This window comes from Hipposideros armiger, unplaced genomic scaffold, assembly GCF_001890085.2.
Source record: "Hipposideros armiger isolate ML-2016 unplaced genomic scaffold, ASM189008v1 scaffold_384, whole genome shotgun sequence".
Classification (NCBI taxonomy): Eukaryota; Metazoa; Chordata; class Mammalia; order Chiroptera; family Hipposideridae; genus Hipposideros; species Hipposideros armiger.
In genome coordinates, this window is record NW_017731734.1 from 712517 (window position 1) to 734687 (window position 22171).

Sequence of the window (22171 nt, forward strand, 5' to 3'; positions counted from 1 at the left end):
GACTGATCTGCCTCACCTGGGAAGAACGCAATGATGGTGCCAACTTGGGCCAGTGAAGCAACGTCCTCCACAACTAGACTGAAGAACAAAATGACAGTGACTTGTCTGTTCCCCTTCCCCCAATTCCCCAGCACTGTTCCCATCCCCCAATTCCCCAATTAAAAAAAAGTCTTTAAAAAAAAAAAAGAATCTTTGTATGTAAGGGAGTGGAGGGAGGGGGCAATGTGAATATGGCCCTTAGGAAAGTCGTAGCCAAATATCCCTCATCCCTACTCCCTGAGGACTTTTAGAGTCCTCATTAAAGTGCTATTTTTTGTGATGGAGTCACACCTAAAAGTGAGGAGAATTATGAAAATGAAATTGGAAAGAAGGTGTGAAAGAAATTAGGGATAGGGAAAAATGGTAAAAAATGGTTTGAATAGTTGACCCAAACTTGAATTTACCTTACTTCATACTTTTCTTTAGGTTTGGCCCTGGGTCACATTTTTCATAAATATACAAGACCAATTGACCTCTTTAAGAAAGGAGTCACCCCAGCCAATGTTCGCCAGGGAGAAGAATTCCAAACCTGGAAGGTAGAGATATAGCCACCCTAATGACTCCACCAGCTCGTCTCCCTAGCTTGGCTTACCTCAGCAGCTAGGAAGTCTAGTTAGAGCTCTCCTCCTGTACCAATGGCCTTAGGTAGGAGAGACAGAAGATGTCCCTGCATGACTCTTCTTCTTTCAAGCAGGGTCAGGACCACATGTCCACTGAATTCCAATAAAAAGGAAAGCAATGTGGTAATAAGTCCACAAAGAGCATACAGAAATATCTTGTATTCCTATATTCATGACAGCCATCGTTGTTCTTCTAATCCTACCGTTCACTCTGAGGCTCCATATTCTTCTATCCTCAGTGTCCATCTCCACCTAAGCTGTGGCCCTCTTTATGACTCATTCCAATGATTACAATAGTTTCCTAGCTGGTTTCCCTGGATCGAGCCTCTTTTCATGTCAATCTATGCCATTCTTCATGGTTATAATAATTGTCTTGAAATAAAGTTCTGACCATGAATGGATGTATGGATAAATAAATAAGCAAATGGATGAATGTTATCCCCACCTTTGTAAGACTAAGGTATTGGCTTGATTTATTGTTCTCCTGCTTCTTCAGCTCCTAAGAGTAGCGGTTCTTATCCAGAATACATGATATTACTTTTTAGGTGTGTCACAATGATCCATAAGTATAAAATTTTATAAACAATTGCAAAAATTAGAGCAGATTCAGAATTATCCAAATAACGTAGGGATTATTTTTACTCATTTCAACTATGATAAGATTTCTTAAGGGAGATAGAAAGGAGTAGAATTATTACTATCCATATATGAGGCATGTCTTAACATGTGGTCCTTCATGTATGCTAGGAAAGAAAAATGTTTGCATGTAGCTTTCACTTCTTGAATAAGAGAGAAAGATTAAAATGTTGACCACATATAAGACATCCAGTTTTCTTCAGTCAATCACAGGTCTTATATGCTGTGTCTTTTTTGAAGTCTAATGCTTTATCCAGAAACCTTCTTCAGAATATCCATAGAGAAGTCATAATAAGCCATAGCAAGACATTATCAGTCTAGCTAGGCTGTTAGGCAAAATCCATTCCATTTTTCCCTTGCCTAAAATATGAAAAAAAATAACTATTTGCATACTGTCAGCTATAGATAGATAGACAAAAATATAAATAAACAAAACGATCAAACTGCCTTAGAATGAAATCAGAGAAACTTCAGTGACTTATCTACTGCCCAAAGAGAGGTAACTTTGTCTTCCTATTTTTATTTTACTCCCAAATGTTTGAAGCAGCATATAAATTCAGATTGAATGCAACAATAAATTGCTGCATGTTCTTTTTTTTTGTAAATGTTTTTATTGGGGAATTGGGGAAGGGGAACAGTGTTAGGGAATTGGGGAAGAGGAACAGCCAAGTTGTAGTTCTTCAATCTTAGTTGTGGAGTGCACAGCTAGCTCAGCTCCAAATCCAGTTGCCATCCAGCTGCCCATTGGCAGCTCACGGCCTGTTCAGCTCAAGGTGCCATGTTCAATATTATTATAGTTGCAGGTGGGCATAGCCCACCATCCCATGTGGGAATCGAACCAGCAACCTTGTTGTTAGGAGCACGTGCTCTCACCAGCTGAGCCATCCTGCCACCTGTTGGCAGCTCAGTGGCAGCTCAGCTNGAATCGAACCAGCAACCTTGTTGTTAGGAGCACGTGCTCTCACCAGCTGAGCCATCCTGCCACCTGTTGGCAGCTCAGTGGCAGCTCAGCTCGGGCGCAGCTCACTGGCCCATGTGGGAATCAAACTGGCAACCCTGTTGCTCAGAGCTCATGCTCTTAACCAACTGAGCCATTCAGCTGGCCCCATCATTGCATGTTCTTAACTGCCATATCTGCAACCTGGCAGAGAGAACACCTTTAGACATTTTCTGAAGGTCAGTGAGAATATAAAATTTAGAGTTGGGAGAGACCAAAAGAGATTATGTGGACCAGTTTTCTCTCACCTTCAGACTGCCAACACACAGCCAGAGACTTCACCAACCCTCATAGAGGCTGTTATTTCCAACCCACACATACATGCGTGTACTTTGATAATTATGAAAGCTTCCATAATTAAACAAATCATTAATGCATTTTCAGAAGAAATTTTATTAAGAATGATACAAGGGAAGATTCAAAGCTTTAGCAAAAACTTCCATAAATTCATAGGCCTCACCCCATCCACTTATTTCCCCTCCCCACATACCCTTTTTTTAGTACCTGGCAAATGTTGTTGGCTAGAAAGTTAGGCTTTAGGAAAGCAGAGACTTCCCGAAAGTTCCATTGTTTGTAAGCCAGCCTGAGCATGTTGCCTTTTACATTCCATAGCTCACAGCCTTCTATCACATAGACTAAGCCGGCTGAAGATTGACAGTTGGTAACACACTAGTTCTCACTCAGATTTTTCTTCAGATGTTCCCTTCCTGAGCCTTTCCCCTAGGGCAAAAGGTAACCACAAAATAAGGAAACATCAGTCAACCTGAAAACCCTCATCAAGCCCCCATATGAAAGCGAAGGCTTCTGAGGATTACAGGGAGGGAGCAATCTTATGCCAAACCTGGCTCTTCGCACAGCTGTACAATGTGATTACTGATGATTTAGGCAGACAAATCACATATGCAAAGGATGTCCCTCTTCTTCCAGAAGTGTGTTTTGACTCAATTGATATTTTCTGTGGATTAGAATGGTTCGCCAAGAATTACAAGAAAAGAAAAGGTGGTACCAAAATATTTTTGTGGCTTTTTCTGTCTACTCTTGTCCCAAACCCGGTGATATGTGGGTTTATGGTTTTGTTCCACGTGAACTCCCCATTCTGAGTAGTCTAAGTACAGAGATGGTTCTTAAAGCTAACAGTCGTCGCCCCAATAAACTTTAATTTTAAAGAAAAATTGACACAGGAGGAAAAGGCCACATCTCTTTTCTCTGCTTGGGTGGGCAGGGAAAGAGGAGTAGCGAGGATGGCTACTCTTTGACTCTGTCCTTCTCTTTGATAACTTCTTCTCAGACAGCCTCCCCATCTCTGATCAGGTTTGGACAAGCAGATAGTGCAGGGTTCTTGGAGAGTGAAAGAGAAACATTTAACTTCTAAAGCATCCTTTAGAACGTTATTTGTTTATTACATTAGCAAGTGCCAATTCTTATTGACCAACAATGGCTTCATAGCCTAGGTAATGTGTTGAAAGGGTTCCTAGGTCGAATCTGGGTTCTGGAATAAGAATGGCATGATTGAGTACCAACATATGGGTACAGGAAGAAGTAGTGGCTTATGTGTCAGTTGTTTTCCATCTCACTGCAGCTTCATGTTGCCCATTGAATTACTAAATTTCAGACAGTCTTGTGTTTATCCTCACAATCACCCTTTGAAGTCCCAGTATTATCCCCATTTGCAGATGAGAAAATTACTTGCTTTTGTGTTATTTTCAGATTTTGAAATTCACAAATGTTTGGAGATATAGTCCATGTAAACTCAAGATTCTTAAAAAGTTAAAATGAATAATAAAGAAAGCCATAAACGAAAAAAGAAGTAAAGGGAGACAATATCCGAGTAGAATGAATTGCAACCTGAGCTGTATCTGCAGAAGGGAGAAGGGGACTTGTACAGTATTTTCTTCTTGGAGTCCTATAGTGACTCTAGACCCTGCCTGTAGCAGGAAGGCCCCAGGAGCTATACTCTTGGGTGAGATCGGAGGAGTAATGGATTAGAAAAGTATAGCAGCCAACTCAGTAGGTACTTACCTTAAGCGTACTATATGGTATTAAAATTCTCACAATCATTTTCTAATTCTGAAGCAGGAAATTAAAGTGTTTTCTCTAATTCATCCTCTTAGAACTAGTCTTTACCTAAGGATCCCCAGCCTCACCCTAGTCAAGGGCCCAGAAGTGTCTCAGCCAATAGGAATGGTACAAAAATTTCTTATGAACAGATATTTTACCAACTTACAAACATTGCTATTCTATTGCAGGGACAATAATAGTAAAGAAAAGCAGCACGAAGGAATTCTATAATACAGCAATGACGGATTTTTTATCAGTGGAACGGCCAAGCATAATTAGCAACTTGAGCTTTGTCACCAGGTAAGAGCCTCAGAGAACCCTGGTCCCCTATGGTTTTCTGAGAATCATAGGGCAATAAAAATTTGACTTAAACCAGAATATTTGCTTTATCAGCTCCTATACTGACCAATGGAATTGTTCTTAGCCAACACGAATTCATCCATACTTCTCCCAGTATCATTAAGCTAAGCAAATATACCCCCCTCAACATTCTTCAAATAGTTTGTACCTATGATAACGAAAGGTTATGTACTCAGTTTCTTTCATGTCACCTTTCAGGCACTCTAGAAATGTGAGTTGGGATGGTATTTCAACTATTCCCAACTGGCTTTTCTATTATTAATCTATTTCCTATTTCCAACAAATTGATGATGAGATTGCCTTTGTTTCGGAATCTGCAATGTAGGGTCACTAAATTCTTCCTCCCTGGCTCTCTTTCTCCTGCAGCTCTTCAGTACATTAAAACCTTGATTAATTAGAATGCTGGGTTGGAGGTAGAGGGTGATCTGTCTAGTTGATTTTAAATAGAGGGTTGATCTAAAAGTTCTATTACTCTGAGCTCTATTGTGGATAACTATTATATGTTCGCAGAGTTTCAGTTTAGTAGCTGCACCATACCAAGAAAGCCCTTAATGACTAAGAAATGTGATTGCATTATCAGAAAAGCATAGTCATTATGCTCTGGCATTACATAATGTAAATTCAAATGCTGGCTCTAAGCTGTGTGAACTTGGGCAAGTTGCTTTGCTTCAAGGTGTCTCAGTTTTGCTATCTTAAATGAGTATAGTAGTAATGAATACTCTGTAGGTTTTTTGTAATGATTGAATAAGTTTAAGTATTTAAAGTACTTTTCTTGATTCCTGGCTGAGAGTAAGTGCTCATTAAATGTTCCTTATTATTGCATTTATCAATTATTATATCTAGAAACGTGCACAAAATTGGACTGAATATGTAGTAAGTGCAGAGCCTTCCAAAGATGTGGATTTTGAAATAAATCCTTGATCTTGTTTTTGCTATAATTCACCTCTTTCTTTTAATGCGTTTTCTTTACATGAAAACTCATGCTGTTGTTCAACTAAGGATTCTGGGTAGATGGGTTGTGGGTCTGGTTAACAGAGGTTTGACTGTACCTCTCCTAGAGGTAAGGCAGGCCTTAAATGTCTGAGCCACCACTTCATGTGTGCCCTGAGGAATATAAAAGTCCTAAGACTTATAGTTTCTGCCCTTCTTTGCCTTTCATTCCAGGGTTTTATGAAACTACATGAGATAATTTATGAGAAGGGAGTAGAAACTATTTAGAGGAAAGGTGCTATGGAATTTCGTGAATTTATATTTTACCTCACACTTAATGATAACAAAACAGCTACAGACTAGCATTGGGATTTGCAGATAAATTTTTTTCTTTTAAAGCAGCCGGTAACTAAGTATTTATTGAATACCTATGTGTGCTAAGTAAACACTACAGACACTGTGCTCAGTGCATTTGTAGATACGGAAATCATGCTTCAACTCCTATGCAATCTAGTTGGGCAGACAAGATGAATTCAGATAAAATCAAACAGAGGCCAAATGAGGCAGCATTCCTTTAAGTGCTACATTGATGATTCTAGCAGGTCAAAGGAGGAAGAGGTCAAGGAGGGCTGGATGGAAAGTTTCCTGTGGGAGATGGGATTTGGGAAGGAGGAAGAGAGTGAGCATCTCAACTCCTGTGAAGGATGGTACATAGGCCAGGCATGGGGAAAACATCAAGCTTCCATGTACCAGCTAGCCTGATAAGAAGTGAGAATTCATGGTAGAATACTGTGAGAAATAACACCTCAAATTTCTTAAGAATACATTCTTGGCTATTGGTATTGTGCATGTGAGTACATGAGTGTGTACATTATATTTATGTTAATACAAAGTTATTACAAAAACAAAATGATTCACATCTGTAAACTGTTTAGATATATAAAGACAACATATATGATGACACATGAAGTACTCCAACCATGCTTATGTTTTCATTTATTCTTTGCCATGGCTTCTCTGTGATAATTCATGGATAATCAGAGCCACAAAAAAATCCTCAAATGTAATTTTAGCCATTTAGTTTCACAGACTTTCCCCACATTCTTTAGCACAGCTATAAAAATGAAATAATTTAACTTATTTGTATTTTGCCCATTGTCTTTAATTCCCGCATTGTGTATGATAAATAAAGAAATGATCCAAAGCAGGCATCTAAAAGGAGAATTGATCCAGATGGCCTAGTCCATCCACAAACTGGGTCCATCAGCCTTATGTCTAGCTAGATGGTCCCTGAATATGCTTTAAAATCCCCTACAGAAAGTCAGAGACAGACATAGGTACCCATCCATGGGTAGGTGATAGTTACCCTTCAAATCATCTCTAAAGATGATGCTTAGTTAACTTACACCTCTTAATTCAAAATAAGATGTGTTTACATGAACTACAGAGGCTTAAAACAAACACACCAATTAGGACCATACTGCTGATTAGACAATCATATACCCTTAGATAGATAAGTGCAATTTGTGGCTGAATTTCTGTGGTATTTCATCAATGGAGTTGGTTAGCTCAATTGATTTAAGTACAGTGTTAATGGGATCAATGACAGAGCCTGCTCCCACTTAGAACTATAGAATAGGGTGGCTCATTTTTTTTCAGGGTGAAGATAACTCTAGCCAGCAAACTGGCAAACATATGTACATATGTCGTGGATAACAACAACGAGTGATAAAATAGACTTGATGGCTTCATAGATACAAATAGGTATTATTGGGAAAAAAACATCAAACACATGGTGTGTGCTATTTATGATCCATTTTTTGATGTGTTAATAGTATTACATTCATATAGCAAAAGCAGCATAATGTTATTTATAGTTTTGCTGACAATGGGCCTGATGCTTTTAAAGATGTAATCTCCAGGCCACCAGTGGGTTTTCTGGTCAGCTCAGAAACTGCTATCTTCTATGCTTAGTACTTGAAGCAATACAGACGGCCCTAACTTATACAAAAGTTATTGTCCCATATTTCATTGTATCCCTGTTATAAGCAATGTTATAAATAGCATTTAGGTTCTGAGACTAACACTCAAAAGTCTATTTAATAGATAATAGTTGAATATGTATTTGTTAAATAAATAAACACTGGCCCTATTCACCTAAGTTCTGTGTCCTTAAATCAAGGAGTCATGTAATATGAGATAAAACGAATATTTCCTCTTCCTTTCCAGGGTGATAAAATTAGACCTATGCAAAATTTTATGATAAATAACGATGAATCTCGACTACTCCTGGAACCCCTTTGTCTTTGCTTCTAGTTCCTTTATTCTGATCGCCCTACTTTGGGTGAGCTGAGAAGAATTCTGCCCATTTTACCTGTTCTACAATTATTTATTATTTTCTTCCTCTTCTCTATCAAAAATCACTTTTTCAATAAAACTAATTTTAAGTAGACATTAACAAGAAAATATTTAGCTACAACTAATTCATATTATGGTGTGACTGACCAGTAACACAATAACCACACTAAGTCATTCGTGTTTTTAAAAGTAGGTGTTTATAAACTCAAGTAGATATTGATAGATATCTAGTCAGTGAAACAAGGAGAGGCAGACATTTCCAAGCAGCATATAATGCATTTGGGTCAGGAGAGGAAACTATCTTTAATAGAAAAGCTTGTCTTCTTTGGGCTTATCAGCCCTTCCATAGAAATCCCCCCTGTGTGTCTCTAATTCAACTCTTCTGGACTACATTGAAATCTAAATACCTACTTTCCCACATAACTCCTCTTCCCACTATGTCTTTGTGAAACTTATACCCAAGATCATATTTATAATATTAACTTCACACACTCCATGTTCTTTTAGAGATACCAGAGATCATAAATGTTATATTTTTCTTCTTTTCCTAATGCTCAACCTGGCCTTAGCTCTTTCAAGGTCAAGTGGCCCACAGATATCAGCCATCAGATTGTCACTATAGCAGGCATGAGCCTTAGTTTACCATTCTCTTTAACCTTGAAGCTTCGGTTTCCTCATCTGCAAACTAGAGATAACATTAGAACCTAAATAATTGAAATGTTGGGATCACTGAATGAGATAAAACATATTAAGTGTGGAGTACCTGACACACAGTAAAAATTGAGCAAGTGATAAATGGTTCATGCTATTGTCATTCTGGTTCCCCCACCCCGCTCTGCCATCATTCCTCGGCTCTTAGGTGCCCCTGCTTTGCAACCAATTTCTTTGTACCCCTTTCTTTGTACCCCTTTCTTTCACATTCAGAGGGAGAGAATTTAAAGTCTAATATCTTCCAAAATTTCACTATCTACTACCTACCACCCATAGGCCATCAGCTCAATGGAGCATATCAATAGGGTTTTCAGTGAAGATCTATAATGTAGCACCTCCCACTGGGTTAGTCACTTTGCCACGTCCAATTCTGCCCATAGCTTGCCATTCCCCCTCTAAAACACTTTTTGACGGCAGTTCCAGCTCCTCCCTTGGCTATTTTCCAGTGCCTTCCAGCACAACTGATCCCGTGGCAGTCTTCAGTTTCTGAACAAATTACAGCCTGTTTTGAAGGACTGCCAGGATACCCTCTTCCAGGCCAGAAACATGTTAGTGTAAGAGGTTTAAAGACCATGAGGACATGGAGAAATCCATCCAACTGGGAGAAATTGTTTGTTTCTCTTCTGGCACAGCCACTCCTGGCCTTACGTAATTTATGCCTAGGCACAACTCCTGAAACATCTGTCCTCATGACCTCTCACTTTTAGGTATTATGCCCCTTCTACCACACACACACTGTTCTCTTAAGAAATGAAGCAGGACCCTTCCTCTATTTTTATTCTCAGTTCTGCACACTTCATTGAATTCTGTGCCCGAGATGATCCAAACAAGAGAAACATCATCTTTTAGCCTCAGTGATGTCTGAACTATTGAGGACCAGCTTCCATGGTCTTTCCAGAGGCAGAATACTAGATATAAATCACCATGCATGGTTCCTCTTCTCTATTCATTCACATCTTGTCTGAATTTTCTAGAAAAATTGATCCTACAAAATCCGAGCAAGTGTTTTTTCTCCTGTTCTTTCATATTCAGTTTTTAAAATGGCTTTCCCTCTTGACAAACATAGATTTTTCTATTTGAGTAAAATATAGTCCATAACTAGAAAATAAAAAACATACCATTGGTATGGAGTTTAATAAGCATCTTAATCAAGTCTCAATACAAAGTCCAAAGAAAACAATAATACAAAATGTAGTCATGTATATTTACAGGTATAGGCATGGGGTAGGGATAGAAACAGACTTACACATACGCATATAGAAATGGTATTTTTAAGCACAATGACCCTGAGTTCCAAAGACAGATAAAAGAGTTAAGGTAGCAGGTATTATAGGAAAGTCAGAATTTAGAAAGAATGAGTAGGTACTTTCCTTTAGACCCTCTAAATACCTCTTTTCTAGTTCTTGTCTGTTTCTAGCAAAAATTTGACTTCTGAGAGGCAATGTGACACAACTCTGGGAAAGTACCACACATATAAGAATAATTCATCAGTTCTGTATAGTTGAACAAATGAGTTATTTAGATTAGCAAACTATTTTATTATTATTACTTGAAAATAAAAGCTTCAGTGTTCATAAAAGCGTCAGAGTAATATTGTAGAAAATTCAACATATATTTTTCCATTACTTTCATCGTCTCTCCCTGTCTGTTTGACCAGATTGGGAGGCTGTCATAAAAGAGGGACAAAGGCTGTTTTAAAATCTCTTTGTGATTCTGTGGACTGGTCTTAAGAAAAATGAAGTCAAATTCTCCTAGGTCTTGTGGTTATGGAAATTTCCATGTTTCCTCGTCTTAGCTGAGTGCTAAGATGAGGAAGCAGCCCTCATAGCATGGGAATAAAAATTACAGTGTGACAACTGATCATTTACTGAGTATGTATATTTATTTGCATTAAGTAATAAGTTTTTACATGTTTTCTTTCTTATATATAATCTCCTACAAGGCAGGGGTGAGACCTTTTCTGTTTAGGGTCATATATAAAAGACCAACCTGACAAGACAAGGTGAAGATGATGGGAAGCTTAGTCACTGTTTCTAAGTAAACCCTATTCAAGGACTAAGGACATGACTTTCATAGTTTATAGCAGAAAAAAAAAAAAGTGAAGTCGACACTTGCCACAGATTTCTCATTCTTATTATCTGCCCTATGTTTGACACCCCACCGTCACCCTTCTCAGGGGATCACAATCCCCAGCTACTTACTGCCCTCATTAACATCTGTCTGAACCATCATTTTCAAAAACAGAAATTTAAAATATTAACCCTTCTGGGATAGTTTTTCTTTCATCAGGGATCAAGAACTTTAGCTAAGGAACCTAACTGGGAGATTGCAGGCATCAACCAAAAGGGGGCATGATTTTAGGTGACATCAATATAAGGGCCTCCTGGGTATACCCAATCCCGTACCTCAAAGCCCATGGCATGCTACGACTTGTTAGTTTTTAGGTTGCAGCAGGAGTAATCAAGCAGGAGGCTGCCCGATCCTGTGACGACAGCAGGGGCTTCAGAAGTGGACTGTCAATAGTCAGATCTCAGCCCTTTGACCTCCATGCTGTGTGATCTTGAGCAAGTCCCTTACTCTTCTTTGGCTCAGATCTCTTATCTGTAAAACAAGTGTACCAATCTTACAGGGCTGATGAAAAGATGAAGTGTGAGACTCTTGGCCAAGTTCCCAGCAGAGAGTACGCTCTCAATTAATGTTAGCCATTATCATGACACAGAAGACAAGATTGTCTAGGAAATAATTGAACCCATCATTTAGAGACACCTCAAAGCAGGCTTCTGCTAAAATTTTGCTAGCGTTGTACAATTGTGTTAACACACACAGCATGAGTAGGAAAAACAGAGGACTTGAGATAAACGTTATTTTAGTTGAAATCTGAGGGGTACAAGGCTGCAGCAGAACTCACCTTTAGTAATATAAGAGGTAGACCCAGTTCTCGTCTCCCCATGAAGCAATGTGGTCTTTTCCTGGGAAGAGTGATTTCTTTTATTAGCCCTTTCTCTAAGGACTTGAGAATATAAGAATGCCCAGCCTATATTAGGCTCATGCTCCCAAAGACCACACTGGCTTTGATAGTGAAAGTCAAGAACAGGACCCCAAAATTGTCCTGAACTCAACATCAAGTATCAGGGATGTTTACTCAATATATTCTTGACTTTTGTGCAGTTATCTGTAACTTTTCATACAGACTTGACAAGAACAAGTTAGTTTTTGAGTCTGTAACAGTCTCCAAGTCATTGGGAAAATCTGTCTTGCCAAGAAAGGAGTAAGCAAAGGCACCTTTAACAAACTCCTCTCCTTCCCACTCTAGAACCTACCTCCTATTTCCTCCCTGTGACCTGTCCTGTTCTATAGGCCAGGTCGATGAAGGCAAACACAAAGCAGGCAAGACTTTAGGGTTGCTGGGGAGCTTTACACCTTAGCAGCTGTCTTCAGCACACACGCAGCTATCAGGACAATAAAATATAGCTCATTGCTTCTACCCACAACCAATTAGGTCAGCTGTAAATATTGGAATTGCTTGGTAAACATGCTGGAAGATTGTGCTGACTTGTTAATATAAGTGAAAATGTAATTAGATTTATAACACTTTTTTTTTCCAAACCATAATTTACAACAACAACAGAAGAAAAAAATTCTCTTGCAACCTGCTGAAATATCATTATTAAAATGCACATGAAAAGTCAATTATGCCAGAGGGAGGCATTTAAGAGAAGTGAGTTCCTATACCCTGGGATTATACCGTGGGGATTACATATTTCTTATTTATTTATTTATTTATTTATTTATTTATTTATTTTCTCTGAGATCTTTGCTGCTGCCAAATGAAAAGAAACAGATATTTTACTTATTTCACTCTGAAATATTGCTGCAGATAGTGCTAAAAAGTAAACTAAATAACCTGACTCCCTGGAAACCTGCTCTGCTCTTCCCAAAGCCCCGGGAACAGCCAAGTCATCACCATTCTTTTTGATTTACAAGGCTGTCTCTCTTAAGCAAGAGTCATATTCCTTAAAACAAGCGGAGACTAAATATTTTTTTCTAAATGTTATTCTGTTTTGCACTCAGAATGAGTAGGTTATTAAGTGTAATTCTGCCCTTATGTACAGACAATAAATAACCCCACATTTTTGTTTTTTTAAATGCAGAGTTTCCTCTATGCCCAGGGTCATACTGGGAGCACAACTCTCCCCTCAGACAAGATGGCACAGGTGCCATACTTGCCCTGCCTGGGCCAGGAGACATTTGGCAGCCTCGTGCGGAGCTGGACTTCCTCTGCTGCAGGGGCCTTTGTGTCAGGCGAGGCTCCCTCGCTTCTCTTCCAGAGACTGGGATTTTAATCCCAGTTCCAATTTTCACACACGCAGTTTGCTGCCCCTCTGCTTTCTGGTTTCCTGATAACGAAATGTAGGCATTATTATATCTCATCTGCGTTTAAGGTACCAGTGGGGAAAAGCTAGTTTAAAAAATATCATAAAGCAATTTATAAGTGTGAGCGAAGCTGCTATTTTCTGTCTCAAACTTCTCCTAAAATGCTCAGTTTAGATAATGGAAGAAATTTTTAATACATATTTTTTAGAATTGCTAGTGCATATATTGTGGATAAATTATTCTTTGGGGAAAGATTCTGGTGTTGCTATGTAAAAATCAATCAATAAAGTAAATCACATATCTGTGCATATATATGTATATGATTTCTTTATACATTTATACTTTATACACCCCTACAATACATGCTCTACAGATATACCTATTTACAGGGAGGTCTTCCAACATAAAAATGTTCACAGTTTTTATTTATTAATTGATATAATCATTATGATTAACACCTTTGTATTTACATTTTATTACAAGTCAGGAGCACATTAATATTCCTAGTTCTTAAAATAATATTCATTAAAAAAATTTTCATCCTGATTAGCTTAGATTTGCTTCAATTGAAATATTCTGTTAGATTTTACAGTCAGCCAAGCCTGGCTTTTACACTGTTTGGGGGTAAATCTGAATATTCTGGGACTTTTCTAAATATCCCTGGTTTCAGCTTTTGCCCACAGCATATGTATTCAGCTGCCAGGACCATGGGCAATATGTTTCTTATTTTCTCACTTGAATTCTCTTTTATTCCTTTGAGAAAGCCCTTTTGTGAATCAGCCTCAGAAACCAGTTTTAAGAGATTTAGAAATGGCTCAGAGGGAAAAGACAACTGGGAAGGATTTGTAGGGCCAGGTCAAATATCTACTTGGCCTATGAGCTCAGCTTTCCAGGAACCGTTCTCAACACCCACACCCCACCCAAACTAATTGATTTTCATCTGCATCCTTTAAGCTAACCCGGGAACAAGTTCTGAGGTAGCAGAAAAAAAAAAAAATCAATGTACCCAGTGGCATAAGACCCTGACCTCTCTGTATGGATTCTATCTTTTTTTCCCCAGCTAATTTTAGGGGAAAAGGGTGAACATATTCAAGTGTAAAACAGGCAGAAACCATCCTAGGTGAGTTCACATTCATCTCATTTTCTAAGTTAAAGACCTATATCAGATGACTCTAAATCTTAAGGGATATTTGGGGCCAGAAAGAACACAGGAAAAATATGTTTTTACAATATTTATAAGCACATTATCTCTAAAGATCCTGATTATATGCCTTCTTCTAGAGCAGCAGTTCTCAACCTGTGGGTCGCAGACCCCTTTGGGGGTCAAATGACCCTTTCACAGGGGTCGCCGGGTACTCGTATGTGGGCATATCTGCATGTGGGCCTGGAGACGGGTAGAGGAGCGGTGTCTCGGTTCCTAAGACCATCGAAAATATGTGTTTTCTGATGGTCTTAGGCGACCCCTGTGAAAGGTTGAGAACCGCTGTTCTAGACGGTCTTTCAAAGTCTACCTTCCTACCAAGGGTCTTTTTTTTTTTTTCTTTAAGGGAGAGGAAGTAAAGGTAAATTGTTCTGAATGAAACACTCTTTTACCAGATATTTTCACCTCTACCTCTAGATCTGTGGAACAACCTCAGGCTCTCTTTTTTCCTCCCCTTACTTCTTCACTTTCCTTCGTTTTACTGTCTCAGCCCCTGAACCTTGTCATAGTACTTTTCCAGGTGTATTTTCCCAAGCCAAGAAATACCAGAAGCGTAGAGAAGGTATGACACAGTAATTCCCAGGAGTATGGGAGTGTGTATGTAGGCATGGATATAAAAACTTCAGGGGACAGGACGCTTCTTCAAACTGTATGCTGACCCATGACCTCATACCACTTCCTGTCTGGCTTATTTTCACACTAAGAATCACGGCGTGCTGGGCTAGATGTTAATGTTAATGACAGGAGCAGTGAAGTTGAAAGGAAGTGAGGAGAAATGGAGAAGTACGAAAAGTAAATAGATTCTGGAACAATCTCACTATGCTAACTTAGGGAATCAAATTATGAAATTGAAACGTTCCCCAAGTACCGAATTTCTGCCACTGTTAACTGCACTCAGAAACGCACTTTAAGGTACGCAAAAACAAACAATACAACAAACAGGCACCCTAACCTGGTCTGTCAATGGCTAACACCTGGACTACCAGTCTGAGTTAGGGATAAAAGAAGCAAGTGAGGATGCTGGGACACAGATTTTTCTGCTAAATTTAATCAATTCTCCTGTTTTCTCCATTTTAATCCTAAAAATATCTGGAATCGCTCTACCCTTTCCATCTCCAATTCCAATCCCAAATCCAAGCCACCATCTTCTCTTTCTAGACCACTGTTGAAATGGCTTTTGGCCTGGTCTTCCACAGCTCTTCTTGTCCCTTATTATCTATACCTATATTATACTTAGGATGACATACCAAAAGTGAACATTTGACAGTATTGCTTCCCTTCAATGGTTTTTCAGTGCCCTTAGGAATGAGATAAAAATTCTTAACACCATCCTTGATCATGTGGGACCTGCCTCTCAACAAAAGTCCTCTGAACTCAAATAATACTGTATTTTCTCACTTCTCCAAGTATTTCCTACCTTGAGCCTGTGCATATACCTAGAATGTCCTTCTCTTCTCATCTTTATCTAGTAAATTCTTACTATGTTCCAAGGGCATCCAAAACTCAACTCAAAATACCCTGGATTACTGAGATACAAAGGACTTGGTATTTGATTAACATCCAAAAAATATCCAGCTTCTCATAATGAGGAATGAACTCCTTTCAAACAAAAATATTTCTCTCATGTGGTGGTGTCTTATAAAGCCAATTTATCAATGAAATAGAAATATTTTAATTAATGTCCAATTACTTGCAAGTAGCAGAAACCCATTTAAAATAGATAAGAAACTTTCTAATAAGGAATCATGGAACAGAAAATCTATAAGAGAGAAAGTGATGTATGTCTTCTGGTGAGACTGGAGCCAGGAAGTGGAAATCTGTGTGCCCTGAGGCTGCTGCACTGTGCTGTTGGGTCATGGGAGCTATCTCATAGGCCTCATTCTATGCACAAAGACTTTCTGTAAAACTCTCTGTTCTATGGGATCTGGCTACTCCTGTCCTGAAGCAACATCCCAGCTCCAACAAGTGACTAGATTCCCAGTATTCCAGTTTCCCATTGCAGGAAGAGACTGATTGGCTCAGCTCAATCAGGTTCCTGACTTGTTCAATCATATCCAGAAAGTGGAGTCATCAAGAATAAGCTTGGCCATTATGTGGGGGCTGAGGCAACTCTCAAAGAAGTGCAGGTAATGGGTTTGGTAGACACCCCAAAGAATCTACTTCAAATAAACACAAGAATCATAATCATAATACATAAATACACTTAAACAATATCATGTCAAACTATATATATCATGCCCCTACAGGGTACACAGTAATATAGCAAATATTTGTGGTGCCCATTAAATAGTAAATCTATCCTTAAGGAGCGTATGTGTGATATACAAGAAAAAAAGTAAGTCATCAATTAATTGTAGAATATATTGACTAAAGGTACTGCATGTTTTCATCTAATATTCAGTAAGTGTCTTTGATGCGTATTGTGCTTTCATGGATTCATTAATTAGAAAGTTGCTTTGAGGGATGAGTCAGGTATTGTGTTAGAGATCAGAAAATTAGTGAGATTAATAAGGAAGGCTTCTTGCAGGAGACAGATCTTGAGCTGCATTTGAAATGCCAAATGCATTAACAGCTGGCATACTGTGATCTGCATGAACAACAAATAATTAATACAAAGCAAAGCAAACTTGATTGAAGGAAAATGCAGGTTGGCTTTCCCTCACGTGACGTTTACCTGGCAACTGGTAAACCATCAGGACTTTCCTCAAGTCACTTTCTCAGGTCTTTTTGCAGGCCTGCCTAGAGTGGGCACTGTAAAGATTGGTTTATGGCTCAGATATTTGTTACATTTTAATAAGGCTTGGAAACTTAGATGTTATTCACTGTAGCTGCCAATCAAGTACCTGTGTGAAAGCAAGACAAACATAACAGTAAATGCTAAGCTCTCCAGTGTTCAGCGATGCTGGCAGGATGCACTGTAGGCTTTATGAATGTGTGAGAGTGAATATACAGAAGCTTGGGAAAAGGTCATTGGTATTTTTGGAGCAATAAATCAAGTATGGAAAGATTTGCATTTTGGCGGTATAACATACAGGGCTGGATTAGAGGGAGAGAATGCTTTGAAGTAATATTTCTCTGCTGACTTGTTTTATTAGCTTCCTTTAAACATGTTACATTATTGCTTATAGAATTTCATTTACTCGGATTGGCAGCTTGATAAATACGTCTATTGGCGATGATTTGGATTGCTCTGGGCATTAATATTATTAAAACCTGTCACAAGGAAATGTCTGAAAGATGACTTACTGTAAAGATTACAGCGTGAAATAAATCATCCTGTGGTATTTGTTACCATTTATGGCCTCTTGGAGCTGAGTCAATCCCTTTTTATGTTGCATTATTTTTCAAGTTTTTATAGCCTTACATTATATATTGCTGTCAGGAATGAACAGATGGGGTGTCGAACATGAGCTTTCTGAATAATTCCCACCCTCCAGTTATTTGTATGAAGGACAAGTGTAAAACTGCGCGTTCTCGAGTGATAAAGGAGAGAGAAAGAGGTGGAGAAGCTGCTGTTGAGGAACAGGGATCCCTTTTGTCACATTGTTTAGGCCAATTCCACCAGCTGGTTGGAATCCCTGACTGGCATTCACCCTGTTTGGGTTTCAAGCAAGAGCTGAGGTGGCTGTATTTGGCTCCAGTGAGCCAACAAATGCCATTTTGAACTGCATTTTCTTAGAGTGCCTCTTGCTGAGACACTTCTGCGTTTGGAGGTGAATGTGTCATTTTCTCTTCCTAAAAAGCTGAGAAATTTGAGGAAAAAGCCCCACAAGAACAGTAGAACAAGAAGGAAGACATTGAAAAAATTTAATATTGTTTGAATGAGTGATGAATGTGGGAGCATTCTGTGGGGGTGCCAAAGGATTCTGTGCATCTGAATTGTTCACCAATATGAATTGTTTAGAATCAACACAAAAGGAGAGAAAGGAGCCCCATGGATATTTTGAGGCCCCTTGTGGAGGAGGCAAGAACAGAGATCTCCAAGGCCTGTACACATTGAAGTCAAGTGTGCCCTGAGGATCGTTAGCTGTTCTCCTCCTTCTCGGATGGGTCCAGGGTGCTGCTTAACTGTCCCACAAGCCCCTCTGCAAAGTCCTAAGGCTCTGCTGCCATTGACAGAGAAAACTGATCCACGGAAAAGACAGCCAGCTTTTTAAGAGGACAGGGGAAGTATGTGTGAATTTCCCTCACTTATCTTCCCTACCCACCCCTACATCCATTCTGAGCAGTTCTATAAAGTACCAGCATATAACAGACACAGAGTCTGGGTGGCTGGCATCCGAAGTCATTGTTTTCCATCTTGGGACTTGGAGTGAATTGCTTAATTTCGCTTGTCATAAATTATGGATAAGAATATTTTTATGCTTACTTCATGGTGTTGCTGTGAAATGTCAAATCATACAACAGACACACACATACATACATACATACACACACACACACACACACACACACACACACACTTAAAATTTACTGGCTTCTGCATCTGTCAAAGGTAGGTGTTTTAATTACCATGTTGCAGCCAGACTCTTGCCTTCTCTCCTATAAAGCCTACATTTTCTTGAGTTTATCACTGTCTTTTACTCATCTCCTCATCCCCAGGTCCCTTAATGCCAAGCCCTTTCTCCAACATCTCTTAAAGTTGTTATCTTATTAGGAGTGATTTGTAGACAAATATTCTCAGCTTTGCAGCCCCTCGCCAAGAGCAGACCCATTTCTTCATACTGTACTTCTGACTCTCTTATCCCCTATCTCTTCTTCTTTATCCTTTTCCCAAGGACCTCCCATATTAGTTTCTGTTTGTTTATTTGTCACATTTGCATGAAGATGCCATCTGGATACACCCATATGAATATTTCCATTCACCAGTCACACCTGAAAGACATAGGGCTGAGGAGGTCTGCTTCATTCTAAGCTAAGTTCACAGCTTTGTGTCTTTCATTTGGGACTCCACTGTCTAGCAGCACAGAAAGGTTTCTGTCCTTAACCTAGGGAAAGAGTACCAAAGGGTAAATTTTAGATAGTTGATGAGCCGAGAAAGGCAGTCAATAAGCTATGCAGAGCTGAATTCCTGTATCACTGTAAGAAATGCCCCCCATTACTCCTCTTTCTCTCTCTTCCCCATTGACTTCCACAAAAGAACATTTATATAAATCCCATCCCCAACCAAACCAAATTGGCGAGCTTCCGTGGTCTAGCTGATACATAAATTTATATATCTTAAATCTTACATTTGTCTATAAAGTATGCAGTTCTCTTTTTTCTTTCTTCTCTCTTCCTTCTGCCTTCCCTCCCTTTTTCTATTCCTCCCTTCTTTTCTTCCTTCCTTATCATTTAAATGTTATTTACTTCTGCTTCCTCAGAGATATACTGATTGAGTCATCAAAGTTCTTAGCCTCTTTTGAATGAGCACTGAGATGCCTGTGTTTCCATATATAGTAGCTCTCTTGTCTCAGATGAGACTATGATTTGCCAAGTTCAACAGTCAGTGAATTACCTTTTCTGTACTCTGGAAACTTGTTGTGGACCTTACTTCAATGGTTTCTCACCCAGTCCTGTGCTGAGAAAGCTCTGATGCTCACCAATTTCCCCATCAGTCCATAGCCTTCCATACAAAGGGAAGTGTAGCACTAAGCTTGGAGTCTGGCTCTCTTATTCATTGGCAGCTTGATAATTTCTCAGGCTAAATCCTCTATCTGTAAAATTAGACAGGAAATGAGATAGGATCATCTAAAGTTCCTTCAAGATTTAAATTATCACTTGCTCCTGCCAGCTGCCATAGCTTAAAACATCCTCATAGTAACTGATTTCTCTTTGTGGTGGTTTGCCTTTTCTGGAGAGAAAGAATTCCCCTGCTGATAATTACCAACCTCTTTCTCTGACCAATTCCAAGATAATACCTCATGTGCAGAGTTTATAAATCCTTCTCCGTGTGTTAGCTCTCATTTAAATAGTTATCATAAGTCCACTGAAGCCATTAACCCATCATTAAACTATCTTAAAGGTGTGTGTGTGTGTGTGTGTGTGTGTGTGTAGATGCAATATGACCCAGAGTGACCTGACATAATAAAGTTTCATAGTAATATCTAATTACTGCTACTCACCTCTTTATTATTAATTCCACAATTCCAGCACATAAAAAAGCTTAATCATTTCAAAATTTGCATGACTAATGGAGTGAGTTCTGATAGAATAAGGATAAGTTTCATAATTAGGTTTTGCCGGGAACTTGTGCAAACCAGTCCATTTATAATTTGGTCAGCTCCTGATTTTTAATGAGGACACTGAGAGTGACTGAAGCCTCTGGCAGCATTCACTTTATGTTTTAATTACCCACAGTAATTCTGACAATTACACACATGTCATAAATCACATCATAATGACCCATGAAGAAAGAGTATTTAATTACGGAAGGGGGAGTTCCCGGATTAAACAGGTAGATGGGAAATGCTGAGATGTCAGCCACATTCGAAACTGAGCTGCCTGCTACTGTGACGTGAAAGCACCAGCCTCTGAAACTTGCATTATAGAGAATAAGGAAAGCCACTGCCAAATTTCCAGTTTTAGCTCCAACACGTAAGAAGCTTTGAAGTCATCACTCCTGTCCCTACAACAAGAAAGACCTGAACAAACTGAAAATTAAAGACTTTTCTTCACCCATCAGGGAACTGAGGTTGCAGGGCAAACCATCACCCTGAAATCTGGAGAGTCACAGCCAAGATACACTTACCTGGGAAAGGAGCCACTGGAGCCATAAACTTGTAGGAACACTTAAATAGTAATTTTGTTGAATTACTGCAGGTTGAGCGTGGACTTGGTGCCGAATGAGAAACTCCTGGGGGCTACAAGCTTAGAGGGACCTCCACACTTTTGGGAACTTCATCTCCAGGAATTCTATCCAGTTCTCACAGTGAAGAGCCAAGAAAAATTCCCTCAGTAACTGGCAGAGAAAGAGGAACAGTAACTATAGTGAAATAAACTATTGTGAAATATACCTAGGCGCTTCTCCATAACAAAGGCCTACTCTCCCCAGAAAAAGATTTTACCAATGCCTTAGGCGGAGGGGTGGCACGTCTCCCACTCTAGCCCTTACTCTCCTTCCTGTCTCACCTGAGGAGAGCATGATGGAGCTAAGATACACTTGTGAAGATCACAGCCCCAAGATACAGGTCCCATTGGAAAACTGAGATTTAATCACAAAATTACATAGTCTTCCTCTTTCCTACACTTTACCACCATACAACAGGACTCCAGTATAACAACAGTAAATTGTAGTTGAAAGAGCCTCAAGGTACAGATTATTCCAGAAAGAGTTCTTAGAGAATCCCAAAGACAATAAAGGAGACAAAGTTAAGGACACTAGAGCAATTTGAAACTCGTGGAAACTACAGCCATAGCAAACATTAAACACAGTGCAACTGCTAGCCAGATTAACATAAAACCTCACACTAGAGATCTATTTGCTTTAGTTCTTATTATCTAATACGTCATGTTTCACCATTAAAAGAAATTACAAAGCATGCTAGGAGGTGAGAAAAAACACTGTCTGAAGAGAAATAGCAAGTATTAGAGTAAGACTCAGATATGACATCATTTAAAGGGAATTTAAAATGAGTTTGATTAATAAGTTAAGTGCTGTAATGAAACATGGAAGAACAAATGGGTAATTTAAACAGAGATGAAAACTCTAAAAAAGAATCAGAAAGAAATGCTAGAAATGAAAAATACTGTAACAAAATCAAATACCTTGATAAGTCACCTGTAGACTGGATAGAGTGGAAGAGATAAGTGAGCTTGAAGTTATGTCAGCAGAAATTTCCCAAACTGATATGGAAGAGTAAAAAGAAGGAGAAGAAAACAAAATACACTGAAGAAATACGGGACAAT

The 22171-nt window shown here is 39.0% G+C and overlaps 1 protein-coding gene across 1 annotated transcript in view; it reads left to right on the plus strand.

The window, feature by feature from the left end:
- Positions 1 to 22171, plus strand: part of KCNU1 (potassium calcium-activated channel subfamily U member 1) — a 117866-nt gene that overhangs the window by 56135 nt on the left and 39560 nt on the right. Inside the window, exon 15 of the mRNA XM_019662958.1 lies at positions 4539 to 4650. Coding sequence (XP_019518503.1) covers positions 4539 to 4650 — 112 coding nt within the window. The remainder of the gene's footprint in view (positions 1 to 4538; positions 4651 to 22171) is intronic.